The sequence below is a fragment of the Musa acuminata genome, chromosome BXJ2-7 (genome assembly GCF_036884655.1).
Source record: "Musa acuminata AAA Group cultivar baxijiao chromosome BXJ2-7, Cavendish_Baxijiao_AAA, whole genome shotgun sequence".
In the NCBI taxonomy this organism is placed as follows: domain Eukaryota; kingdom Viridiplantae; phylum Streptophyta; class Magnoliopsida; order Zingiberales; family Musaceae; genus Musa; species Musa acuminata.
In genome coordinates this window covers 36,445,074-36,466,370 of record NC_088344.1, presented here as the reverse complement: position 1 = coordinate 36,466,370, position 21,297 = coordinate 36,445,074, and the positions used below count along the sequence as shown (strand labels likewise).

The window sequence follows — 21,297 nt, the reverse complement described above, 5'->3', positions numbered from 1 at the left end:
GAACCCGTCAAACCCGTCACTATAGCGACATGGGTCCGATAAGGAACCATTAGACCCGTTAAGTGCCCATGTGATACGCAAGTCGTAGCTTTTGCGACCCTTCTCGTGTTCAGTCCTATCCGCTACATATGGAGCGCGTGTAGGCTTCCACGTCTTATATCCCCTCGGATTACATTCTAAATATTTTATATTTAATTTTTTATTTTGATTCTCTTAATTTTATGAAAAGAATAAGATCTTTATTGCATGAAAAGGTGAGTAATAAGAGGATGAATTCATGTGAAAATTAATATAATACTTATGAACAGAATTAAAGAAAATAATGTGTGACGGTCGAGCTGTCCAATCAATTGAAGGTGGTTTTATATTTATTTTATCCCAAAATTGGATTGTCGATATTAATTATTAATTAAGCAAAAAAATTGACTCACCAACGATCGTATTCGTACGAGTCGTGACGTGGAGACCTCTGGCGGGTGGGGATTTCGTGCTTGGCACCAGGCAGCGTTCACGGTTGCGGTATGAGGAGGACGGCGATGGGATGCGACGCTCGTCGAGGAACGACGCATGGCACGATTTAAGGCGCGAAATGAAGGTAATGCCTTGTTCTTTTTGCCTATCTGCACGCAATTATTTACGCTCTCCCGTGCGGCAACAATGCGGATGGGACCCACCGTTGCACAGGCGTTGATTGGGGAAGAATGAAGAAGCGTGGTCCGTAGAACGCGTTGACAGACGATCCAGATTGCCAATAAACAGCTTTCCCGAGCGGCACCGAAGGGACGAAGATCTCTCCGTCGATCGGCTGAGGAGCGCGGATCTGCACGAATCTCGAAGCAATATGGAAGCCAATCACAGTCGACTTCGCGTGAATCGTAGCTTTCTTACAACTGTACCCAAACCCGCCCCCAAACACTTGAATCGTACCTCTCTCTCTCTCTTTCTCTCGCTCATTCCGGGGGAGTACAGCAAACCAAAGATCTCAATCTTGCCTAGCCCTCCTCCTCCTCCTCCTCTTTTTGTTATACCAAATTGGTCTTCTGATCCTCCTTGGAGGAAGTCAAGGAGAAGAAAAGGTCGAACAAAAGCCGATCGATGTCGTTTCCTTGATGGCTCTACAACTTGCCCCTTTTAATATTGGTACTACATTAAGGAAATTTGTCAACCCTTGAGTCGATTGGTTGCTTTGAGGATACTTAATCGTGGACTAGTTCTTCTTCGCATGAAAATTTTGTTTCTTGTCGCGTTTGTCGAGGGTCTCTACGCGTTCTTGTGTTTCTCTAATGGTTGAATCTGCGCTCTCTTCGGTGGTGCCTTTGATGGTGTAGGAAGTGTAGAGGCGGAGTAGTGGCTAGATCATTTGGATTGCCGGCCCAAGACTGTGGAGCTGGGATCTTGAAGGCCTGCGGTGTCTGGCGAAGCAGTGGTTGGATGACTTTACACTCTTCGGTATGCCTTAGGACCTCTGCAATGCGCTTTCGTTTTTATTCCAATGCTTGATTCTACGTAGGGAAATGATGGCGACGATGGATCGGGTCTTCGACGGAGGAAAGCTTGTTCGTTAGAGAACTTCCCTTCTCGCTGATTGTAATTCTTAAGAAAAACCCTGCTTCTTTTGTGGGGTCTGATTCGATGTCGGCAAAATCTCGCTCTGGAGCATAGATGCCCATCCGCTATATCTTAGGGTTTTTTTCGAGTCATAAAGGAGCTGCCTTTCGTGTCACGATCAATGGAGAATCGTGGATATTAGGGCTCTGAAAAATCTAGTCCTTGGTTTTCATGGGCAAAATCACTTTTTCGAGAAAAAGGATATGTTAACTATGCTAAAGGGAGTAAAAGATTCTGTATCTTTAGCATCATTGTAGATATCATTTGATCTACATGAAGCTCCTAATTTGTTTCATCTCCTTCCTACTAAATATACGGAATCTTTCACACTCCAGCTTAGCTTTGTGTTTGAATGAGTGCTAATAATTAGTTCATTCTTGAAAAGACGGCAAGTATTAACAGCCATTTTTCATGCTTTGCATTTGGACATATATGTAAATTTATGTTGTACAACTGCATTAGCAAGAAGCACATTCTGGCTTGAGTAAATGAAAAGGTAGCTGATCTGTTAGTTGTGTATTTTTTGTTATGCAGGTTATTCCAATGTAGCATCACTAGTGTTGAATCTTAGAAGCTAACTTGATACTCAGTCCTTAATCAACATGCTTATCTAGATCTGTACTGGAAAATAAAGTTGTGTCCAAAGTAAGTGCTTGTGGTTGTGGTTGGCATTTGGGGTGCTTATGTACATTATTATCATGATTCTGATCTTTTTCTTTGATCTTTCAGGAGTTACTTGAGTGAATCATTGAAGACTACCCAAGACAAGAAAATGACATCACAAAGGGATGTGTTTGAGGTCTCAGGACCTGTACATCTGACCTCAGTAAATTGGTAAATTCAATCGGTTTTTCTACATTTTGCAAACCTTTCCTTGACAATGGCATTCTATACAACTGTAGGGAATTACTGCTCTATTCAACTTTCTGATCATCTAATCCTTATCACTTTATGATGCTTTCTTATATAAATTTATATACCAGTGTAACATGGACAAGTTGTCATGGTTGTTTGTTGCCTAGAGACTGGTAGACCGTCAATTGTTGCATGTCTCCTGGATTGCTTCAAGAATGGTCTAAACTGAAATAAAAGATGAGGACAACCATCTGTGACCATTCCATGGTTAAAAATGATTTAATCATACTTGAACCACAATTTATATGCTGAAGGATGAATATATCTGGAAGCATTTATCAAAGGTTGAGAGTTTGAAAAATATTTTTATATCCAATGTAGTATATCAGACCCACTTACTAAAGATTGAGGATTTGAAATTTTATTCAATGTATTTTTTATGAAATTTTATTCATTAGTACCTGCTCTAGGTAAATATGGCTCAAACACTCCTGAATATGTCCTAAGTTCCTGAATTTGTCCAAGAGAAACTTGGTCATGCAACCTTGGACGATAAAAAGGAGCGTAAGACTGGGTGGAAATAAAACAGACCAAACGGTCAATTTGTTTATTTTTATTGAGTTCAAATTAAAATCACGTTCCAGGTAACCTTCACTCCTGGATCGACCACTGATAATGTATTTATATCCTTCTTGTCGATTACACGTAGGTTACAATACTGGAGAAACTTTTGCTAAACTGGAAAGTCGACATGTATCACCATCAACATCCCAAGACACTCTGAAACACATCTCGAAATGATACAGTTTGGCAAAAATATTACATTAGAATGTGTAGCCACAGAATAAGGATAAACCATGTTGAGACCTGCAGGAATGGTAAAATCCACCATTCTGAAAAGTAAAGGTGGATGAAGAAATAGCTTCTTCCACAGTAAAATAGGATAGGATCACCACTTGTAAATGGAAAGAAACGAAAATTAGTGAAAATGCATAGTATTTTTCCCATCTTTCACTGGCTGATTACCTTTTAAATAAAGGTTTGCAATACAGTAGATAGACAGCACCCTGCTCACTGGAAGCAATTGAACATATCTCATCACTAAATTTTGTAGCTGAGCCTCAGCGATCAACAATCAACCTATCAGTGTTTAATAGTCGAAGCCATTAAACACTCATAATTTTGGTAGCAAAATATATATCTTACCTCCCTTATTGTATGTGGCAATAAAATTTAACCAAGTCAATTTAGCATTGATAAGGGTCACAAGGTTGATTACACATACTTGACAAATGTTTTAAAAATATTTGTCAAGTATTTGTAATCAACCTTGTGACGCTTATCAATGCTAAATTGGCTTGGTTAAATTTTATTGCCACATACAATAAGGGAGGTAAGATATATATTTTGCTACCAAAATTATGAGAGTCTAATAGCTTAGAATATTTAAATAATTTTTCACCATTTCTCCAGAAACAGTTGGTACTTACAGTCCTAAACTTCGTCTGAGCCTTTTCAGTTTGCAATGAAAGTTGTTACATTCATAGATTCCATTGCTTATGAAAGAACAAGTACTTTTAACCAAGGTTTGAAATATCGTACCGTACCGACGTTTCGACATTCGCTCGATACTGTACACCAAGCGGTATACCATTCGGTATACCGTTTGGTATATATATATGTATGTATGTATGTATGTATGTATGTATATTTTCCTTCTTCCTCATGGCCGACGTCGCCGAGGTGATGCGACGTCGCCTTTAAAAAAAAAGAAATATATATATATATATATATATATATATATACCATCCGGTAACGAACGGTCCATGTACCGATCAACTGACGAACCGGTACGTACCGCCTATATCGGACGGTATTATTCGAAACTATATACATTGCTTTTAACAACCTGGTTAAATTAAAATCAAAATTATTCTGCATCATATATATGTAGTTCTTGACCATTCTGCATCATAAAAGAACTCACTTTTTTCATTTTCTCCACATATTTTTATAAAATGAAAGTTAAAAAGGAAAGGAAGAATGAAGTATTGGTTATTAGTGGGATGATTTAGGAGTATTTCTTTGTTTGTAGGTTGCCTTTACAAGAAAAGATCCCCTATTTATTTGAGCTTCCCCATAAATCCACTACAAATTTATGAATTGTAGCATGGAACCTTCTACTCCATGGCATGGTGTATGCATGTGAGCAAATCTGGTAGTTTCTCATCCTCACATTAGCCCTTTATATGGTATTGTCTCAACAAATAAGCAGTTCTTCAAGAATTTATATAATAGAAGATCAAATAGCAATTCCTAGTTAATGAAGTTAACAAAAATAAGTCCAAGAACCCCGCATTAGTTTAGATTGGAAGCAGCAGCTTGCCTGCATGAAACCAGAATTGCTAGTAATGATGAGTCAGCTATACATTCTTGTCAAGTTCTCAACAATCTTAACAACTTTCTTAGCTGCTCAACTTGTTAGGATTTTAAATTGATTATAAGATTGTTTTGAACAGGAACTGCCTACATTACCAAAGATCAGTTGCAGCCAGTTTGGTTCAAGGTGCATATGTTCTAGAACGCGATAGACAACAAAACCGTCAAGGTTCAGAAGCTCGTGCGCCTCCTTGGTGGGAAAGCTTCCATTTTGAAGTAATCCGTAAACTAATTGATGATTCTGATTTCTCCATCTTTGGTGCCATTTATGAATATAGACCTCCTGTTAGCTTCCAAAATTCGACAGTTAATAAAGCTCCAAGATTTGTGATAGTCTTTCGAGGTACCATCACAAAGAAAGAATCTGTTTCTCGGGATGTTAAACTGGATTTACATCTTCTCAGAAATGGCCTCCATCAGACATCTCGGTTTGAAATAGCAATGCAGGCTGTTCGTGTCCTAGTTTCAGCTTTTGGACATCAAAATGTATGGATCGCCGGTCATTCTCTGGGGGCAGCCATGGTGACACTTGCTGGGAAAATTATGGCTAAGGAGAGTATGAATCTCAAGGCTTTTCTCTTCAATCCACCATTTTTCTCAGCACCAATTGAGAGGATAAAAGATAAGAAGGTTAAGCAGGGAATTCGCATCGCAAGCAGCTTCATAACTGCTGGACTCACTTTGGCCGTGAAAGGCCCCCATCACAAGTCAGACTCATTTACAAAGTTGTCATCATGGGTTCCGTATCTTTTTGTAAACCAGGCTGACGACGTCTGCTCATCATATGTGGGTTATTTTGATCATCGCAACAAGATGGAGGAAATTGGAGCAGGAAATATTGGGAAGTTGGCAACACAGAACTCTGTCAAAGATCTGTTTTTAAGCGCTTTTGGAATGGAGTCAGAGTCATTGCACCTCCTTCCATCAGCAAATCTGACTGTAAATTCAAGTCCTGCTCCAGACTTCAAGCATGCACATGGTATACACCAATGGTGGAGGCCAGATATTGATCTGCAATCAAAAGTGTACCTTTATGACTGATATAGAAGGGGAAGCATGCATTATAATCGATGAAGCAGTGCACTTCATCTTTCTCAGTGGTAGGGAATATGTGGTGTGATGGGCTAGCAGATCTTCTCAGGCGTTTGATCCTTTAGTGAACAATAATAATACGGTTAACATGGAAGTGATGAAGGTGTTTTCTGAATGAGACTTTGAACCTAAGTTGCTCCGCATCACTCAGGCTTTCATGTCTTTCTCTGTTTGAAGATTGTACTATGTTACAATTGGTGTCGATGTCATGGAGTGATGCAATCAAGATGCACGATCGTGATGTTTTTTAGATGTTGTTTTTAAATGTTTTCGTGTGTTTTCTGATAGACAGCTTGTATGGGGTATAAAGATACTATCAATAGCAATCTCTTCTTTGCCAGCAGTGTTTTTACTTTTTGTTTTTGTTCTGTAAAAGTCAAAAACATTTTTGGCTGTGGTGGATTCACATGAAGGGGAACATAGCTAAAACAGCATTGTTTGTGTGTCATATATTGATTTCTGATTGATGATATATCTCAGGTGGCATCAAGATCAATGGGGTTCTCAAGTACTAGATGAATATTGTTGATGCACTTACCTTTCCACCGATGCTCACCAGGTGTTCGATCGGAAGCCTGAGTGAAAACCATTGTTTCAACGACTGCAGAGCGAAAGAATGCATAACGATGAATTGAAGTGAAACAAACATTATGGACCCAATTTGAAGAACAGATACCCGCAGCAACTTCATAAGATTAAGAAAGTTTAATTCAGAAATCCAAGAATGACAAAATCGAGGTGGGCAGTTCATAGCAATTAACGAAGGCCCTGGACATCATCAGTAATAACTTTGACGACTCATGGCTCAGGCATACATAACATCAGAAAAGTAAAACAAAAAAACTGGATGCATCAATTATTGTACGGAATTCTCACGACCCATGAATCAGAAACTGACTGAGAATACGAATAGTGGAGATGTACTGATGCGAGCGACGTTCATCCCTCTTACTTCCCACCAAGAGTAGGGAACTGCCCAGGATCCTCGATTGATGGAGCAGCAGTTGGGAAAGTTGAAACCCCACCACCAAAACCACCTCCGTATTGTCCACGGCCGCCTCGTCCCCTCCCACGACCACGGCCACCTGGACTATAGTATCGCTCTCCTTCAGCCGGCTTCAGAAACTCAGTGATGCGCATGGACTACCAAGGAAGAAGTGTCATCAGACTAAAAAAAAAAAGAAGCTTAAGGCTACTATATTCAATCTGATAAGCAGTAACTATATACCTTTTTGCTCCTTTCATCCCGATCAGCATTTTCTTTCTTTTTTCCTGTGTCCTTATCCGAACCCTATGAGATCAATGTTGTATCAAAAGAGATGCATATATGATTCATAAAGAAATATGTAAAAAGCCATGGGGCATTACCAACTTAACAAAAACATCATCATTTCCTTTCTTCACCGAGAGTTGCTTCATGGACTGCAATTCCTCATCAATTTCAACCTTCCTTTCTTCATTCTTCAGTGCAAGTAAGGCTTTTCTTTTCTCCTCCCTCAGTTTCTCATACTCCTCCAGCGTCATCTCCTACTCAATTGAGACAAAATATATCATCGTATTTGGTAGAAGCGGGAAAAAAAAACAAAGATATCAAGAAAACCACCAGGTTGACTGAAATTCTAACATAGATTGTGCCTCACAAAATTCAAACCAAGAGGTCAGAAGAAAATGAAAAAGCTGAGGAAGGGAGGTGGTAATTGTTTCAAATGATAATTACAAGATGTCATTTTTTCTTTCACATTAGATGCTTCCACAGAACATGGAAGACCTAAAATATGTCCTTGTGAAAAGCAAAGTATAAGCTACCTACAGTGAGCTGGTGCACCAACCATTTACAAGCTTGATGAGGTTATATAGTAGCAGGTTTATCCTACAAGGTGTCGAAACCACTTCAGATACTCCACCGTAGGATTTCATTCAGTAAATTAGAAAGCCTGCTCTTATTTGTATCTGCAAATAAACCTGCTCCTATAGTACTGAAAATTGATGACAAAGTATCAAATGCTAATGTAATTAATTGAAATTTTGCTATTAGATTAAGGTCAATCTGTAATACCTACCTCTCTGAATCACAAAAAGAGACTCCTACATCTAGACACGTACTAAACAAAAGTAGGTGATCTCCCAAAAGAAAAGCCAATTAAAATACCCATGTTTCGTCTAATATCCTTTGTTTTAAAAAAATGTTAAAGAAAATATGTGGATTTATCCAAGCAAGATATAGCACCAAATTAATAAAAAGATCCATTCTTGAAAACTAAATTTGCAGACAAAAAAGTAACTAGATATTCAAACCATCACACATCAATCTGTGGTGCAAAAATAACATTCGGAAGAACTCTACAGAGTACATCTCAAGCAGTGATTTAAAAAGCACTAGGCGCCAAAAGGCGCCAAGGTCCACAAACGTCCGAGGCGCTAGGCGCTCGCCCGAGCGAAGCGAGGCGCTAAATTATAAAAATATATAATATAATTATAAAAATATATAATATAATTATTTAAAATTATCTAAATTATAAAAATATATAATATAATTATAACAATAATTTCAAATAAATAAAAATTAACAACATTAAAATCAAAATAATATATTATTAATCTATTAACAGAAAATTAATCATTTCAAAATTCAAATAAACTTAATATTAAGAGTATACTGAGCCTGATGGAGAAACGAGGAAGCAGCGGCGAGCGGCGATGGCAGCAGCGGCGAGCGGCGGCAGCAGCAGCAGCAGCAACGGCGAGCGGCGACAACGGCAGCGGCAGCGGGAAAGGGAGCGGAAGGCGCGAGCAGCGGGAGGCCTCGAGGGAGGCGCGAGCAGCGGGAGGGCTCGCAGGAGGCAAGAGGGCTCCCGGGAGGCGCGAGCAGCGGGAGGCGTGAGCAGCGGGAGGGCTCGAGGGAGGCGCGAGCAACGGGAAGGCTCGCGAGAGGGCTCGCAGGAGACGCGAGCAGCGAGAGGGCTCGCGGGAGGCGCGAGCAGCGGGAGGGCTCGCAGGAGGCTCGAGCAACGAGAGGGCTCGTGGGAGGCGCGAGCAGCGGGAAGGCTCGCGAGAGGCGCGAGCAGCGACAACGGCGAGCAACGGCAACGGGAGCAGCGACAGTGAGCGACGAGATCGCGATCGGGATCGGGATCGGGAACGGGATCGGGATCGAGAGCGGCAGCAGGTTAGTGTTGGGTTAGGGTTAGGGTTAGGGTTGGGGTTATATCGGTTTAGTTGGTTCGATTGAACCAACTAACAACCGAACCAGGACCTAACCAGACCTAAAATTCTGGTTCGGTCGCCTTGGTTTACCCAGGCGCTGGCCCGAAGCGCCCAGCGCCTGGGCTCAGGCGAGCGCCCAGGCGGCACCTGTTTGAAGCGCGCCGCCTGGGACATTAGCGAGGCGCTCGGGCCTCGCCTCGCCTCGCCTCGCCCGAGCGCCTAGGCGAGGCCCGAGCGCCTTTTGCAATCACTGATCTCAAGTGCATGAGCATGTACTCCACGTATGAGCAAGTATGTTTAGATTCAAATACAAGTGATGAAAAAATTAGTTCAATTATTGAAGTAGATTAAGCTAACCTATTCAGCATAAACAACAAACATCTCAGATCTGAAACTTCTTCAATTATATCCATTCAAGAAAGGTACTGCACACTAGCATTTTAGAAGCTTCATGTGGAGCACAAAGTGAAAATTAATCTTAATAATGGAAATCCACACTAGTGAAGACAAACACTTCCGGGAACAGATAAATAGCATACAGTACTAAACAAAAAGTACAAATTAAATCCAAGGAACAAGAACATCCTCTATTCACCATATAAAAACTATGTAAGAATTTATCATTTTAGGCCGATGCATAAAAAACAGTGTTCTATTTTCTAGATTACCTAATGACAGCTGACATATATACAGAAGGCACATTTATACAGGTTCAACCAGCTTAAACATCCCTTGCCTGTGCAGAATGTCACAGTGCAAACAATTATTAAAAGCAAGGAAATCTGTGATTAGTAGAATTAGACATCAAGATGTCATCCATTATACTAATATATTTGACAAAAATTGTTATCAAGCATTCGTGTAGGATTAAATTTGAAGAAAAAAATCAGTAAGGCAGCAACAAAACACATGTTCTCCACCAAATCAGAGTATACTCAAATAGTTATTCTTTTGTACAGAAGCACTCACCTTATCCTCTTCCTTCTCTTCTGTCTCATTTGTTGCACCCTCCTTGTTGTCTTTATTCACTTCAGATGATGGCACTCCATCCGGCTCCACCTGCTTCTCAGTTGCAACAGTCTTATCATCGGTGTTAAGAGTCTCCTCCTTCTCCCTATCACATAAACAGCTTCACAATTAGAATATGACATAAAAAGGCTCCCCTTAAATATATACTAAAAATGAAGAATCAACTCTTAACTGTGCAACAGTCTCATCAGTGGCACTTCCCCAATTCCCGCGGCCTGCACCATTGCGTTTCGTCTCATAACCACGGCCTGTACCACTCCGCCGTTCATAGATCCTCCGTGGGGGCCGTTCAGAGTCCCCTCCAGCCTCCCCATTCCCGTATCCACCACGTCCCCCATAGCCACCACCACGACCTCCACTGAATGGTTGTCGGGGTGCTCGTTCCCTCTCCCTAGCAGAGTCTGCATCTTCACCTCCTCCAGCACCATCGGCAACGTCATAACCCCGTGATGCTCCACCGACACTCCCATTTCCAAAATCACGATTTTGACTCATCCCACCCCCTCGTCCACCCCTACCACGCGCAAACCCACCACGGATAGCGCCGCCACGTACTGCTCCAGTGTTATTCCTCACTTCCCTTGCCTCCCTCACTGCAAGACCAAATAAGCTCCAATCAAACAGCACCAAAGCAAGGTGAAAGAAGAAATCTTTCTAACAGAGCTAACGGAAATCGCCACAAAAAACCACAATATGTTTTCCCATACTACACTCAAGAATCAAACCAACTCGACGGGACCGACCGGCTTGTGCGGGAGGAAGAGGCTTGGTGGGAAGCTTCGCCGGGGCTCGGGCAGCAGCGGCGGCGGCGGGAGGCGCAGCGGCCTTCATCGAGGCGATTTTCTGTTGCTGGGATGCGAGGAGCTGTGAAAAATCCTCGCTGTCGTCATCTCCGAGGAGATCGAAGGGGTTGACGGTGGCCATCAGTGCCAAGAGAAGCCTCACGCGCCGGGAACGGACTGTCTCGAGAGAACCTAGAACTAAAAGAACGCCAACGCCGGCGGGACGATCTCCATGGGAACCCTAGATTTGCGGCGGTACCCCTCGATGGGGGGCGGCAAAGATAGGGTTTCGGAGTGCGCGAGAGGGAGAAAGAGAGAGATGCAGGCGAGCAAAAACCCTAGCCGCAACACGACTCCGAAGTCCGACCAAATACCCCTCAACTCTCCCCACTCGGATTTGCTTATGAATCAGGTTGCAGAATCCAAAATGACATAAATACTCACAGTTCTCCGCCATTTCTTTCATTTATGAGATGATAAAGAATGGGTGTTTTGGTCAAATGGATGGCTTCGTGCCCACGGTCGTGTCGTATCTCTTGTGAAAAGCTCGCGTCACTGTGGGGGAAATCGGAACCGTCAAATTAAGATCATGCGGGCAAGATTATTTTGCCCACCTTATGAGGTGGATTTTTATTTAGGCTGTATAACCATCGGTTATGGCACTTGCCACCACCATCCGCTCTTTGACACCTCAATTTGCTTTGAATTCCTCTCTCAAATAATCAATATTATTCTTTGTGAAGAGAGAAACGATTCAAAATGTAGGATTTACTTTTTAAGCATTAAAATTAAGAGATATATAACGGTAGTTGATTATCACTCGTTTATAATCGAGATAGTGAAATCGATTATCTCGAGGGATTAAGAGTTAAGAAAATTGAATTACTATAATGATGAGATCAAAATCGATTCACCTTTAAACATATATACTAAATCATCACGATCATAAGTTACTCGAGAATGATATCGAAATAATCGGATAAATCGGTATATTATATACTCACGTCGTTGTGGGGGAAATCGGAACCATCAAATTGAGTCGATAAGTAACTATTATCGATATAAATTTTCTTTACATGTAATATATCCATTATAGGTATAAGCATTAAAGTGACTAATGTAAATAACTATTATCGATATAAGAATCTCTTTAAGCATAAGCATTAAAGTGACTAATGCACATCAACCTTAAAAATATATTTTTGCATAATTTTAAGATATAAGAATTAAAACTTTTAATGCATAAAAATATTAAAACGTTCAATGCATCATAATCAGATAAAATATCTCCTCATATATGATGCATCCTCCCAAAATATAAATTAATCATGCAAAATATATTCTTATGCATATTGAATCTACCCAAAATAATCAAAGTGTATGATGCATCTTAACCAAATAATTAATTTTCCTTCTAATTCTCTTCCCATTAGCAACCTATATCGTCGTAATAAATTATTTGAAATAATAATTTAAAATTAATTTTGAACTTAAGTATAAAGTTTATCTCGTAAGAAATTCTCTTTTTGAGTTATTAGTATTATTGTTTACGAAGTAAAAAATCATTCAAAAAATAAGATAAGTATAATAATAGTTGATCTTCGCCCACTAAAAATAAGATCAAGAGAGTGATGAAGGTCGATGAATCTTGCATCTATTACTTGTGTTCTTACTCATTTTAATATTTTATTTATATTATTTTTTTTATCACTATTACATCATTAATTAATTAATTAGTTATGAATGAAAAAATTATCAAACAAGCTTGCATTAATTCATTCCATCTAAGTGACATTACTTATCCTAATAAGATTACATATGGTTTTGAGAATTGGTTTACACGTATGATGTAAACCAATATACATGATATTCCATCTAAGTAATTAACATGTCCAACGCATCATAATCGAAGAAGATATCTCCATATACACGATTTCTCCTGTACTGCGTATACGAAATAATCGGTCGTATACATACAAATAAATATACAGCTCATACCCGCTCGTGTAACCGCACTGCTCCACGACCAATCGGTGAAACCGGTGCGCCCACGACCGCGGGGCCCAACCTTCCTTCCTCGGTGACGCAAACCATGTCGCCACGTCTCCACGCGTCCACCATCGGTTCTCTCGCCGCGGTATCCACGCCGCCTCCGAGCCGCGACTGCCGCCCCGCCGAGCGTGTGCGATGTGTGAGCGAGGTCGTACCGCGAGTGGCGTCTTTTGCGTCCTTCCCACTCACCGCCTTTTGAAATGGAGGCGGCGGCAGTTTCTCGACTCTTCTTTTATTTATTTATTTATTTATTTATTTATTTATTTCCGCTTCATTTTTCACTATAAATATACGCGTCGACGCGATTAAGGAAGTGGAAATTCGAAGCTATTGCATGCTTTGTAGCAGCCTCGATAGCGACTCTACTGCTTTGTACTGAAGGCGGAGCGACAGGGGCAGCGAAGAAGGAAGCGTGTTCATGGTGCCAGGCCAGGGAACCTACGCCGGTCCGACGGCCTACGTGGCCCCCTGGTCCTATTCCGACAATTCGATGGCCGCCATACAGCAGTATCCCGTTCTCCCCGTGAGCGGCGTCGCCGGGCTTTCCGCCGAACTCCCACCCCACCTCCTCGGCGAGGTGGGGTTCGCCGTTTTTCAGCGTTTCCTCCCCCGCAACGACGGCTCTTCCTCCTCCGCGGCGGACGCCACGGCGGCCGACGCGTACGCCTGCGACGAGTTCCGCATGTACGAGTTCAAGGTGCGGCGGTGCCCTCGCGGGCGGTCGCACGACTGGACCGAGTGCCCCTACGCCCACCCGGGCGAGAAGGCGAGGCGCCGCGACCCCCGTCGGTTCCACTACTCTGGTTCCCTGTGTCCGGACTTCCGCCGCGGCGGGGGGTGCCGCCGCGGCGAGTCCTGCGATCTCGCCCACGGCGTGTTCGAGACCTGGCTCCACCCGGCGCGCTACCGGACGCAGCCCTGCAAGGACGGCGCCGCCTGCCGCCGCCGCGTCTGCTTCTTCGCGCACTTCCCCGAGCAGCTCCGCCTCGTCCTGCCCCCGAGCCCCACCTCGCCGAGCGAGGGCGGCGCGAGAGTGTCCTCGCCCCCGACGTCCACGCTGGCTCTGGCGCCCATGTCGCCGCCGTCCGATGGTTCCTCTCCGCCGGTGTCGCCGGTGGCGTTGGACGAGGTGATCCAATCGATGAGCAACCTTCAGCTGAGCAAGGTGAGGTCCAGGCCCCCGTTCGGGACGCGTAGTGGCGCGGCGGTCCTGGGGAGAGCTCCGCTCGCGGCAGAGGTGGCAGTAGGGGACGCTTGGGAGGCGGCGGCCGCGGCTGCAGCCTGGGGTTCGAGATCTAAGCTACTCGAATGGTGGAAGAGGCAGGAGGAGGAGGAGGAAGCAGCGGCGGCGGTGCCGGATTTAGGATGGGTTACAGAATTGGTGAACGATTAAAGGAGTCATCTTTGGCCATTTTTTTCGATGTTTGTTCATAAATAAAGAAGGAAAATGTTGCCAATGATCAAATATGGTGAAAAAAAAGACATTTTTTTGGGTGTAAAAGCAGTATGCCATAGCGAATTAGTAGCCAATTCCCCTTTTCTTTCATGTGAAGAATCGAAACTCTTAGTGTTACCATCGAAAGAATTTGTGTGATGCTTCTACCATCCACCATCCACCATGTCTATTTTACTTGTGCTATTATCTGAGTTGGATCTCAGTACAAGATGTCAACCCTTTTGTCATTCGCCGAACAACCTGTACTCGCAGCCTCTACTCTGCAATGGTTTCTGATCTTTTCTCAATCCGCTAAATGAAGCAGAGAGAATATATGTCCGGTAAGCACGTAGAGAAAGCCGTGTGTTGGGGTTCGGACAGTGCATGGGCCATGCATGGTTGCTTTTTGAGCAGAACAATTATTAGAACGTCCACGACCTGAATGGGGCAGACAACCTGAAAGCCTAAGAAAAAGAAGATGAATGAAACGACGCATCCTGAGATGCTGGTCCATCCTTGTTCTTGATTGACAAGACCTTTGGTATCACATACCTCGTCACTTTTTGTTGCGCTAATGAATAAAGTATGTGTGTGGCGACGCCGACTGAAAAGTCTGGTGCTTGTGGTTTCTGCTGTTTTATTTACAGCCACTGTAAACCTGAGACGAAGATGATGAACAAGCCATGTTGTTGCAGAAATGTAGTTTCCGATACTTTAAAGGTATATGAAATTATGAGACATGCAACAATAATGAAGATTAGGCAGACAGGTAGTCCGGCGTCTTCCTCGAGAGCACGTAAAATGATAGGATGCACTTGAGCTGATACTAAGAAACCGGGAGTGAGATTCTCCGTCACTGGATTCTCAGAATCTAAGACAAATCCTGATTCTTCCACTGTAAACAAATCTAGATCTCGTGTCCGGAAAAGCCGCTCACGTCGCACCTGTTCTTGACTTATTATTCTTTGTGTTCGAGCCTTCTTGTTCTCATCAACCGTCAGGTTAACGGGCGTTAACCTCCTCCCCAAGAAACATGATATGATGAGCTCGTTGAGATCTACTGATGGTGCTAACCAGTACAAAGACTCGAGGTGGGAAGAACATGAAGGACGTGCGTGCAGTGCGCGGCAAGTCTTCGACGAGAGAAGTGGGATGGCATGAAGCGAATGTCGCTGAAAGGGACAATGAAAGCTTTGCTTCTTCGTAAGTTTCGTTTAGGGCAGCAATAATTGAAGCAGAGCAGATCAGGGATGCAGTGGAGTGGGCGTACGATGAGGCTGTCTTTCAACAAAGCGACCGACCATGGTTTCTCGGTGGAGGTTCCTGTGTGTGTAGAAGAAGACCCACCCCGAGGGCCATGGTGCAAGTTGCGCTGCTCCTCTCATCTGCTTCCGTCTCACGTCCAGATCCTGAAGTGGATCCTGCTCTCTCTCCTGACAGAAATCCAACCAGAGTTGGGCACCGCATGGAAATCTGATCAAACTGCAGATTACAGACACAAGAAAATATTGGTTTTCTGTGATCCAATCTCATGAGGTCTGACATGCATTAACACAGACAGCACTGATTAGATGAGCATCGGGCCATGGAAATGAGATCGTATATGTTGGTCTTCCTCGGACCGCATATTATGCAATTAACTGGTCCATTAGAACGCATGCCCACAACAAAACATAAGAACATATGATGTCTAATATCTCAGGGAAGCATCCAAAACTGTGTATACCAACTCCAACATACGATTCAAATCACAGATGATCGAGAGCAAAGGGATACGGCCACCTGATGCACCTGCATTCGCTGAGTCGGCAACCTTTGGATGATCCATTAGCCTGACACTGATGTTTTGATTCTACCATCGCCCATGGTTTGCTTATTATACACATTCAAAATAGTGTATAATAGTGTTGAAAGCACATTCAAAGTAGCAATAGAAAGAAAAGTACATTCAAAGAACTTAACAATGGATTATGAAAGAGAACGAGGAGAAGAAATCTTTGGAGCCATGAGGATAATTCATAGGAAACAGATACAACTGACATAGTAGAATGCTGAATAGCAGTGTGCAAAAAGCATATATATAAATGGTAGACATACTTGAACACAAAGCCATGCATGGCAAGCAAGACAGTCAACTGGATCAACCGAAGTAACTTTAGCGCAACAAAGTAAAGAAGAATCTCCAAGAATCAAGTAACCAGGAAAACTTCTTCTTCTTCTTCTTTGATTGTTGTTATACATGTAGATCATCTGGTTATTGTTGGATGGAAATCAATACAGGAGAAGATAATGGAGAAGAAGAAGATGTGTCCTTGCACAGGCCCATAAATTAAAATTCAGTGCAGTTTTCAAGGCACAGTTGAGACCTTAAATCATTATTTAAAGAATGCATTCAATAGGTACCAGGTAGGTAGGTGATATATATATATCTAGAGAGAGAGAGAGAGAGAGAGACTTGGATATAGCAACTATACATATTTGTACATGTTGCTGTTACCTTGACATGTTAACTAACCATAGCAAAGGATTTCAATCTCCTTGTGGCACAGACAAATCTTATTCCAAGTTGGACAAGCATAAGGATGAAGGATCATTGATGAGAAACTTCATCAAGCTGAGCTTAACATAGTGGACTTATTATGGTTCATTCTTGTGTATGAGACATTTGGGCACCTGATACTATTAAGTTTGGATATAGGATTCACTTGGAGACCTAACGTGACAGAATGACTTGTGTACTTTCAATAGCTTCAATAGCAGACATTTGTTTTGTGTACTTGATGTTGTACCTTGAAAGTTGTTTTGAAGTATTGCAATGCCAAGCATGGTAGCCAAGGAACAGCTTATAGAAGAGATCGAATGAAGAAGAGAAGAGGCGTCGTAGAAGAAGAGAGTGGTGAAAGCAAATAAGAAAAGTTGGATGGGGTCTCCTCACAAGGTGGCAAAGCTAGATTTATGATGTGCAAAGCAGGGAGAGATTGGTCGATCCATAAACTGGACCACTTCCCACCGAACATATCATCCGCAATAGGTATAGTCAATCCATCCAGCATTTATGTTGTTGTTGACACACAACCGACCATCAAGAAGAAGCTTCCCATCTCCATCTCGAGTCAATTCCATGAACTAATAGACAAAAGATCTTCCCTGCTTGGCTTCCTGTGAAACATAATGCAGAACAGCTGCATATGGATGCGCATGTCATGGATGGTAATTAACCATGACATATACACCATCTGTTCTATCAGGTTGTGATGGCAAGCATTCAAGCAAAAAAGAAAAAGGAAGTCTCCAATTTGTGGTGTCCAAACTTCAATTCATTTTTATGAGGGGGAGGAAAACTGAGTCAACTTAAGCAATCCAGAATATGGCTCTGAAATCTTGTGAGATCCGAGGAGTGCAATGCGTGTTGCTTTTAGTGGGCACTGACAAAGATGTATAGGACTTTTCATAGAGGAGTAAATGGTAGGCATCGACAACAAGAAGATCATATACTTTGCAGAGATGTGGCCAAGTCATCGCCCTCAACAAACAAAAGTCTTGGAGTTCCTCGTCCTGCCATCACCATCATCGTCATCTTCTGTCTTTCTTCCATCCGTCCTTCTTTTCCCTTGTCTTGCTCATTCTCAGGTCCACACCTCAAAAGGAACGAGGTGTGCATGATGAGCGGACCCGCTCAAGCTCCCACACCGCCAGCGACTTTGAAAGATCAAGGCTCATGTGCTCATGCTTTTGATCAGTTCGGCTAACGGGGTTGACGCGTTCAGAACACCTCTTCTTACCGGATGTAATTTGGAATTAACTCTTCCAAGAACGAAAGCAGCCAATCTCTGAATGGTCGCCTTTTTGATCCGTACATAGCTATAAATTCTCTCTTGTATGCGCGTTGGCGTGGTTGAGCAACTCACCGCGTGGCCTCACCATCGAGCTCATCAACATCGCTCTCTCGGGACTGCTAGGTCTAGGGGTTCACGGACCGGTGAGTCGTCGTAGCTGATGGGAACGAAGAGGACACTGAGCTGGACACAACCACTACAGGTCTGAGATCAAAGAGAGAAGCACAGGATTCGCCCTGGCTCACATGGACCAGTTCCAGGATGAAGAAAGTAGCATGCACGCATGTCACCAAAGTCTAACCACGTTTGTTTTCGTCGAGTGTTTGTAATCAAGATTGGAGTTGTTACAGGAGTTATCTCAACGATAGTAATCATTTACACCGTGGCTGAGGGGTCAGCATGACTTGGTTTTGTCTCGAGTACGCAAGATCATTCATGTTGGTATTCGGGCGACAGGAGTCGTCATCCGATGGGGTTGGGCTTGGGCTTTGGCTTCAAGATCTGGAGACTCCCCATTTGGCTGGCCGTCCTCCTCTCTATTGTTTATCCCTGCACATAGGTCGAGGTCGGGAAGGGGACTCCCGACTTCGACCCCTCCAAAGATTTAGTTAGAACTTGGTGGAAAATTGGCCAAGAACCGATCCCCTTCGTCGGCCTCGCAATGTGTTTTTATCCTTTAGCTCGAGGATCGGTCGTACATATCATATTTATAGTTGTCGATCCATCGGGCAGTGGGCTTACACCTGGAGCATATGTTGGGTGTCCTCAGTGCCATGGCGTCGTACTCGATGCCATCCCGACTTTTACGGGATGTCGCTGTACTCGATCGGCGTCGTCCCAACCTTTGTGGGACAGCACTATACTTGGTTGGTATCGTCTCGACCTTTGCGAGACGGAGTTGTGCTCGGGCGACATCGTCCCGACTTTTACAGGACGGCGCCGCACTCAATCGGCGTTGTCCCATCTTTGCAGGATGGCGTTGTACTTGGTTGGTGCCATCCCGACTTTTGTGGGTTGGCAATGTACTTGGTCGGTGCCATCCAACCTTTGCGGAACGACGTTGACCGGGGGGCGTGGTATGTTATGTTGACCTTGACGTTCATGTGACCGTAAACAATGGTAAGAGGGAAGGTTATCAAAATGTGCCCTGGTAGTAAGATCATCATCAACGGTCCAGAAATCTCCAAAGAAAACCCTGGCTTGGTTTAGTCTTTGACTCCTAGCATGGGGAGCAAGATAAAAGGGAAAGAACAGGAAGCAGTCTGAGGTTTTATCTCTCTATATATACACAAGGAAGCCATATGGAAGGACTGGATCAAGCCTGCCATCCTTCCCTTTGCGTCTCCAAAAGGCTTCAAAGAAAACTCAGGACCCCATAATTTGTCTGCTCCCCTCCCTGCTTCTTTCTTCTTGTGCGAGCTGGTGGTTTCTTGAGGGCAGCTCCTTTTTGTCGCCGGTGGTTTTGCTTGAGGATGGGGAGAGCGCCGTGCTGCGACAAGGCCACCGTGAAAAGAGGGCCGTGGTCTCCGGAGGAAGATGCAGTCCTCAGAAGCCACATCGAGGAGTATGGGACTGGCGGCAATTGGATTACTTTGCCCAAGAAAGCAGGTCATTTTCCCTTCAATCTTGTCGAGCAGTTACTTCGTTTCCCTTCAATATTCTCCTCTGCATCTTATCTATATATTTCAAGACGATGAGACATCTGAATGCATGTTATGAGCTTTCCTCCCAGCAACAGAGCTGAGGATCTGCATCGTGCAATGAAAATTAAGGCTATCTTTGGATCTCCGTGCAATCTCACTTCACTTGATTGCGTCGCTGGTTTCAGGTCTCAACCGCTGCGGCAAGAGCTGCCGCTTGAGATGGCTCAATTACCTCAGGCCAGACATTAAGCACGGTGGCTTCACAGAGGAGGAAGACAACATCATCTGCAGTCTTTATAGGAAACTCGGGAGCAGGTAATGATTCTCTTTCAGTGGTTTCCGCAACTCCAATGATGTCTGTAGTGAGTCCCCGAGATCTCTTGTTTAGGTGGTCTGTCATTGCTTCCCACCTACGCGGAAGAACTGACAATGATGTGAAGAATTACTGGAACACCAAGCTTAAGAAGAAGCTGATGACACCTACCATCATCACCTCTAATATCCCGTCACCGACTCCAGCTTCACTGCTACCTACTGTCAAAGCTGAGCCTTACAACAACCCTAGCGACATCTCCAGATCCGTCGACTCCATCTTCGCGCTCACACAGGACTCGCACGAGTTCTACTCGGAGCCTTCACCGTTGCCGAGAGAATGCAGAGCTAAAGAGACCGGGCAACTTCATCGACATTCACCGTCTGAAGAAGTGTCGGCAACTTCATCGACATTCACGGTCGACGACGGCAGCAGAAACAGCTACGGGAATTGGTCTGCGAGCGGGGCTGGTCCCCACGACTTGTTCCTCTCGGAGCTCGACATCGAGTATCTCACCGACCTTCTTGGCGACGATGGATGCCAGGCGGAGGTGCCACAGGGGCTGCACCGAAGTGTCGCCTACTGGTAGCGAAAGGTATAGTGTAGGAGTGATGATTACATGGCAGTTCATAGTTGGGATTTCTTCCCCTTCTCCGTAGCCTTGAAATCCGTCAGTAGGGATGAAATGTCAGGACTTGAGATGCAGTATAATTGAGATCGATCTTGGCCATTAGACTGTGTGCCATGGAAACTGGCAATGAAATGTACATGAGTGTGGGTGTTGTCAGCAAGACTGGACGGTTTCAACTCTTGTTTCAGTGCTCAGAGGTCATGAAACTTGCATGGCCGGGCCGGGCGAGAGCTGAGGCAAAAGAAAGAGAAAACACACCGGTGGCCTGCCTATCAGAATCGGCAGTTTATGGTCCGAGGAAGCAAAACCGAAATGAGAATCAATAGTTCCGATCCAAATAGTCAAATTTTTAATTAAAAATTATAAATAAAATATAAA

At 43.6% G+C, this 21,297-nt stretch overlaps 4 protein-coding genes across 12 annotated transcripts; 3 read left to right on the top strand and 1 right to left on the bottom strand.

Moving 5' to 3' along the window:
• The first annotated feature begins 894 nt into the window (after nucleotides 1-894).
• On the top strand, nucleotides 895-6,442 carry LOC135617909 (GDSL esterase/lipase At4g10955-like). Of its 9 annotated transcripts, none has more exons than XM_065118662.1 (6): nucleotides 896-1,140; nucleotides 1,329-1,426; nucleotides 1,511-1,556; nucleotides 2,143-2,253; nucleotides 2,338-2,442; nucleotides 4,983-6,442. In XM_065118662.1, the coding sequence occupies exons 5-6, from the start codon at nucleotides 2,381-2,383 to the stop codon at nucleotides 5,941-5,943; spliced, it is 1,023 nt and encodes a 340-aa protein (XP_064974734.1). In that variant the 5' UTR covers nucleotides 896-1,140; nucleotides 1,329-1,426; nucleotides 1,511-1,556; nucleotides 2,143-2,253; nucleotides 2,338-2,380; the 3' UTR covers nucleotides 5,944-6,442. The 9 variants fall into 9 exon arrangements, with proteins under 9 accessions (XP_064974735.1, XP_064974734.1, XP_064974732.1 ...); XM_065118660.1 differs by having other exon boundaries at nucleotides 1,511-1,587; XM_065118659.1 differs by lacking the exon at nucleotides 1,511-1,556 and having other exon boundaries at nucleotides 896-1,076; nucleotides 1,329-1,449.
• Nucleotides 6,443-6,654: 212 nt separating this feature from the next.
• On the bottom strand, nucleotides 6,655-11,392 carry LOC135617907 (RGG repeats nuclear RNA binding protein A-like). Its single transcript, XM_065118656.1, has 6 exons — nucleotides 10,971-11,392; nucleotides 10,400-10,820; nucleotides 10,168-10,312; nucleotides 7,363-7,521; nucleotides 7,223-7,285; nucleotides 6,655-7,137 (listed from the first exon to the last, which is right to left on the bottom strand). Exons 1-6 carry the CDS (start codon nucleotides 11,149-11,151, stop codon nucleotides 6,943-6,945), a joined length of 1,164 nt encoding a protein of 387 aa, XP_064974728.1. The 5' UTR covers nucleotides 11,152-11,392; the 3' UTR covers nucleotides 6,655-6,942.
• A 1,999-nt stretch (nucleotides 11,393-13,391) lies between these two features.
• On the top strand, nucleotides 13,392-14,605 carry LOC103993020 (zinc finger CCCH domain-containing protein 2-like). Its single transcript, XM_009412947.3, has one exon. The coding sequence runs from the start codon at nucleotides 13,480-13,482 to the stop codon at nucleotides 14,452-14,454; it is 975 nt and encodes a 324-aa protein (XP_009411222.2). The 5' UTR covers nucleotides 13,392-13,479; the 3' UTR covers nucleotides 14,455-14,605.
• A 5,021-nt stretch (nucleotides 14,606-19,626) lies between these two features.
• On the top strand, nucleotides 19,627-21,009 carry LOC135616258 (transcription factor RAX1-like). Its single transcript, XM_065115452.1, has 3 exons — nucleotides 19,627-19,940; nucleotides 20,161-20,290; nucleotides 20,364-21,009. The coding sequence occupies exons 1-3, from the start codon at nucleotides 19,805-19,807 to the stop codon at nucleotides 20,875-20,877; spliced, it is 780 nt and encodes a 259-aa protein (XP_064971524.1). The 5' UTR covers nucleotides 19,627-19,804; the 3' UTR covers nucleotides 20,878-21,009.
• Nucleotides 21,010-21,297: the final 288 nt, after the last annotated feature.

Bases quoted from the DNA above. Each gene is read 5' to 3' on its own strand.
- LOC135617909 (XM_065118663.1), top strand. From the start codon at position 2,381: ATGACATCACAAAGGGATGTGTTTGAGGTCTCAGGACCTGTACATCTG. The intron at 2,443-4,982 runs GTAAATTCAATC...TGTTTTGAACAG, and splicing joins CATCTGACCTCAGTAAATTG to GAACTGCCTACATTACCAAA.
- LOC135617907 (XM_065118656.1), bottom strand. From the start codon at position 11,151: ATGGCCACCGTCAACCCCTTCGATCTCCTCGGAGATGACGACAGCGAG. The intron at 10,821-10,970 runs GTCGGTCCCGTC...TTGGTCTTGCAG, and splicing joins TCTTCCTCCCGCACAAGCCG to TGAGGGAGGCAAGGGAAGTG. The intron at 10,313-10,399 runs GTTAAGAGTTGA...TTTATGTGATAG, and splicing joins ACTGATGAGACTGTTGCACA to GGAGAAGGAGGAGACTCTTA.
- LOC103993020 (XM_009412947.3), top strand. From the start codon at position 13,480: ATGGTGCCAGGCCAGGGAACCTACGCCGGTCCGACGGCCTACGTGGCC.
- LOC135616258 (XM_065115452.1), top strand. From the start codon at position 19,805: ATGGGGAGAGCGCCGTGCTGCGACAAGGCCACCGTGAAAAGAGGGCCG. The intron at 19,941-20,160 runs GTCATTTTCCCT...CGCTGGTTTCAG, and splicing joins TACTTTGCCCAAGAAAGCAG to GTCTCAACCGCTGCGGCAAG. The intron at 20,291-20,363 runs GTAATGATTCTC...TCTCTTGTTTAG, and splicing joins TATAGGAAACTCGGGAGCAG to GTGGTCTGTCATTGCTTCCC.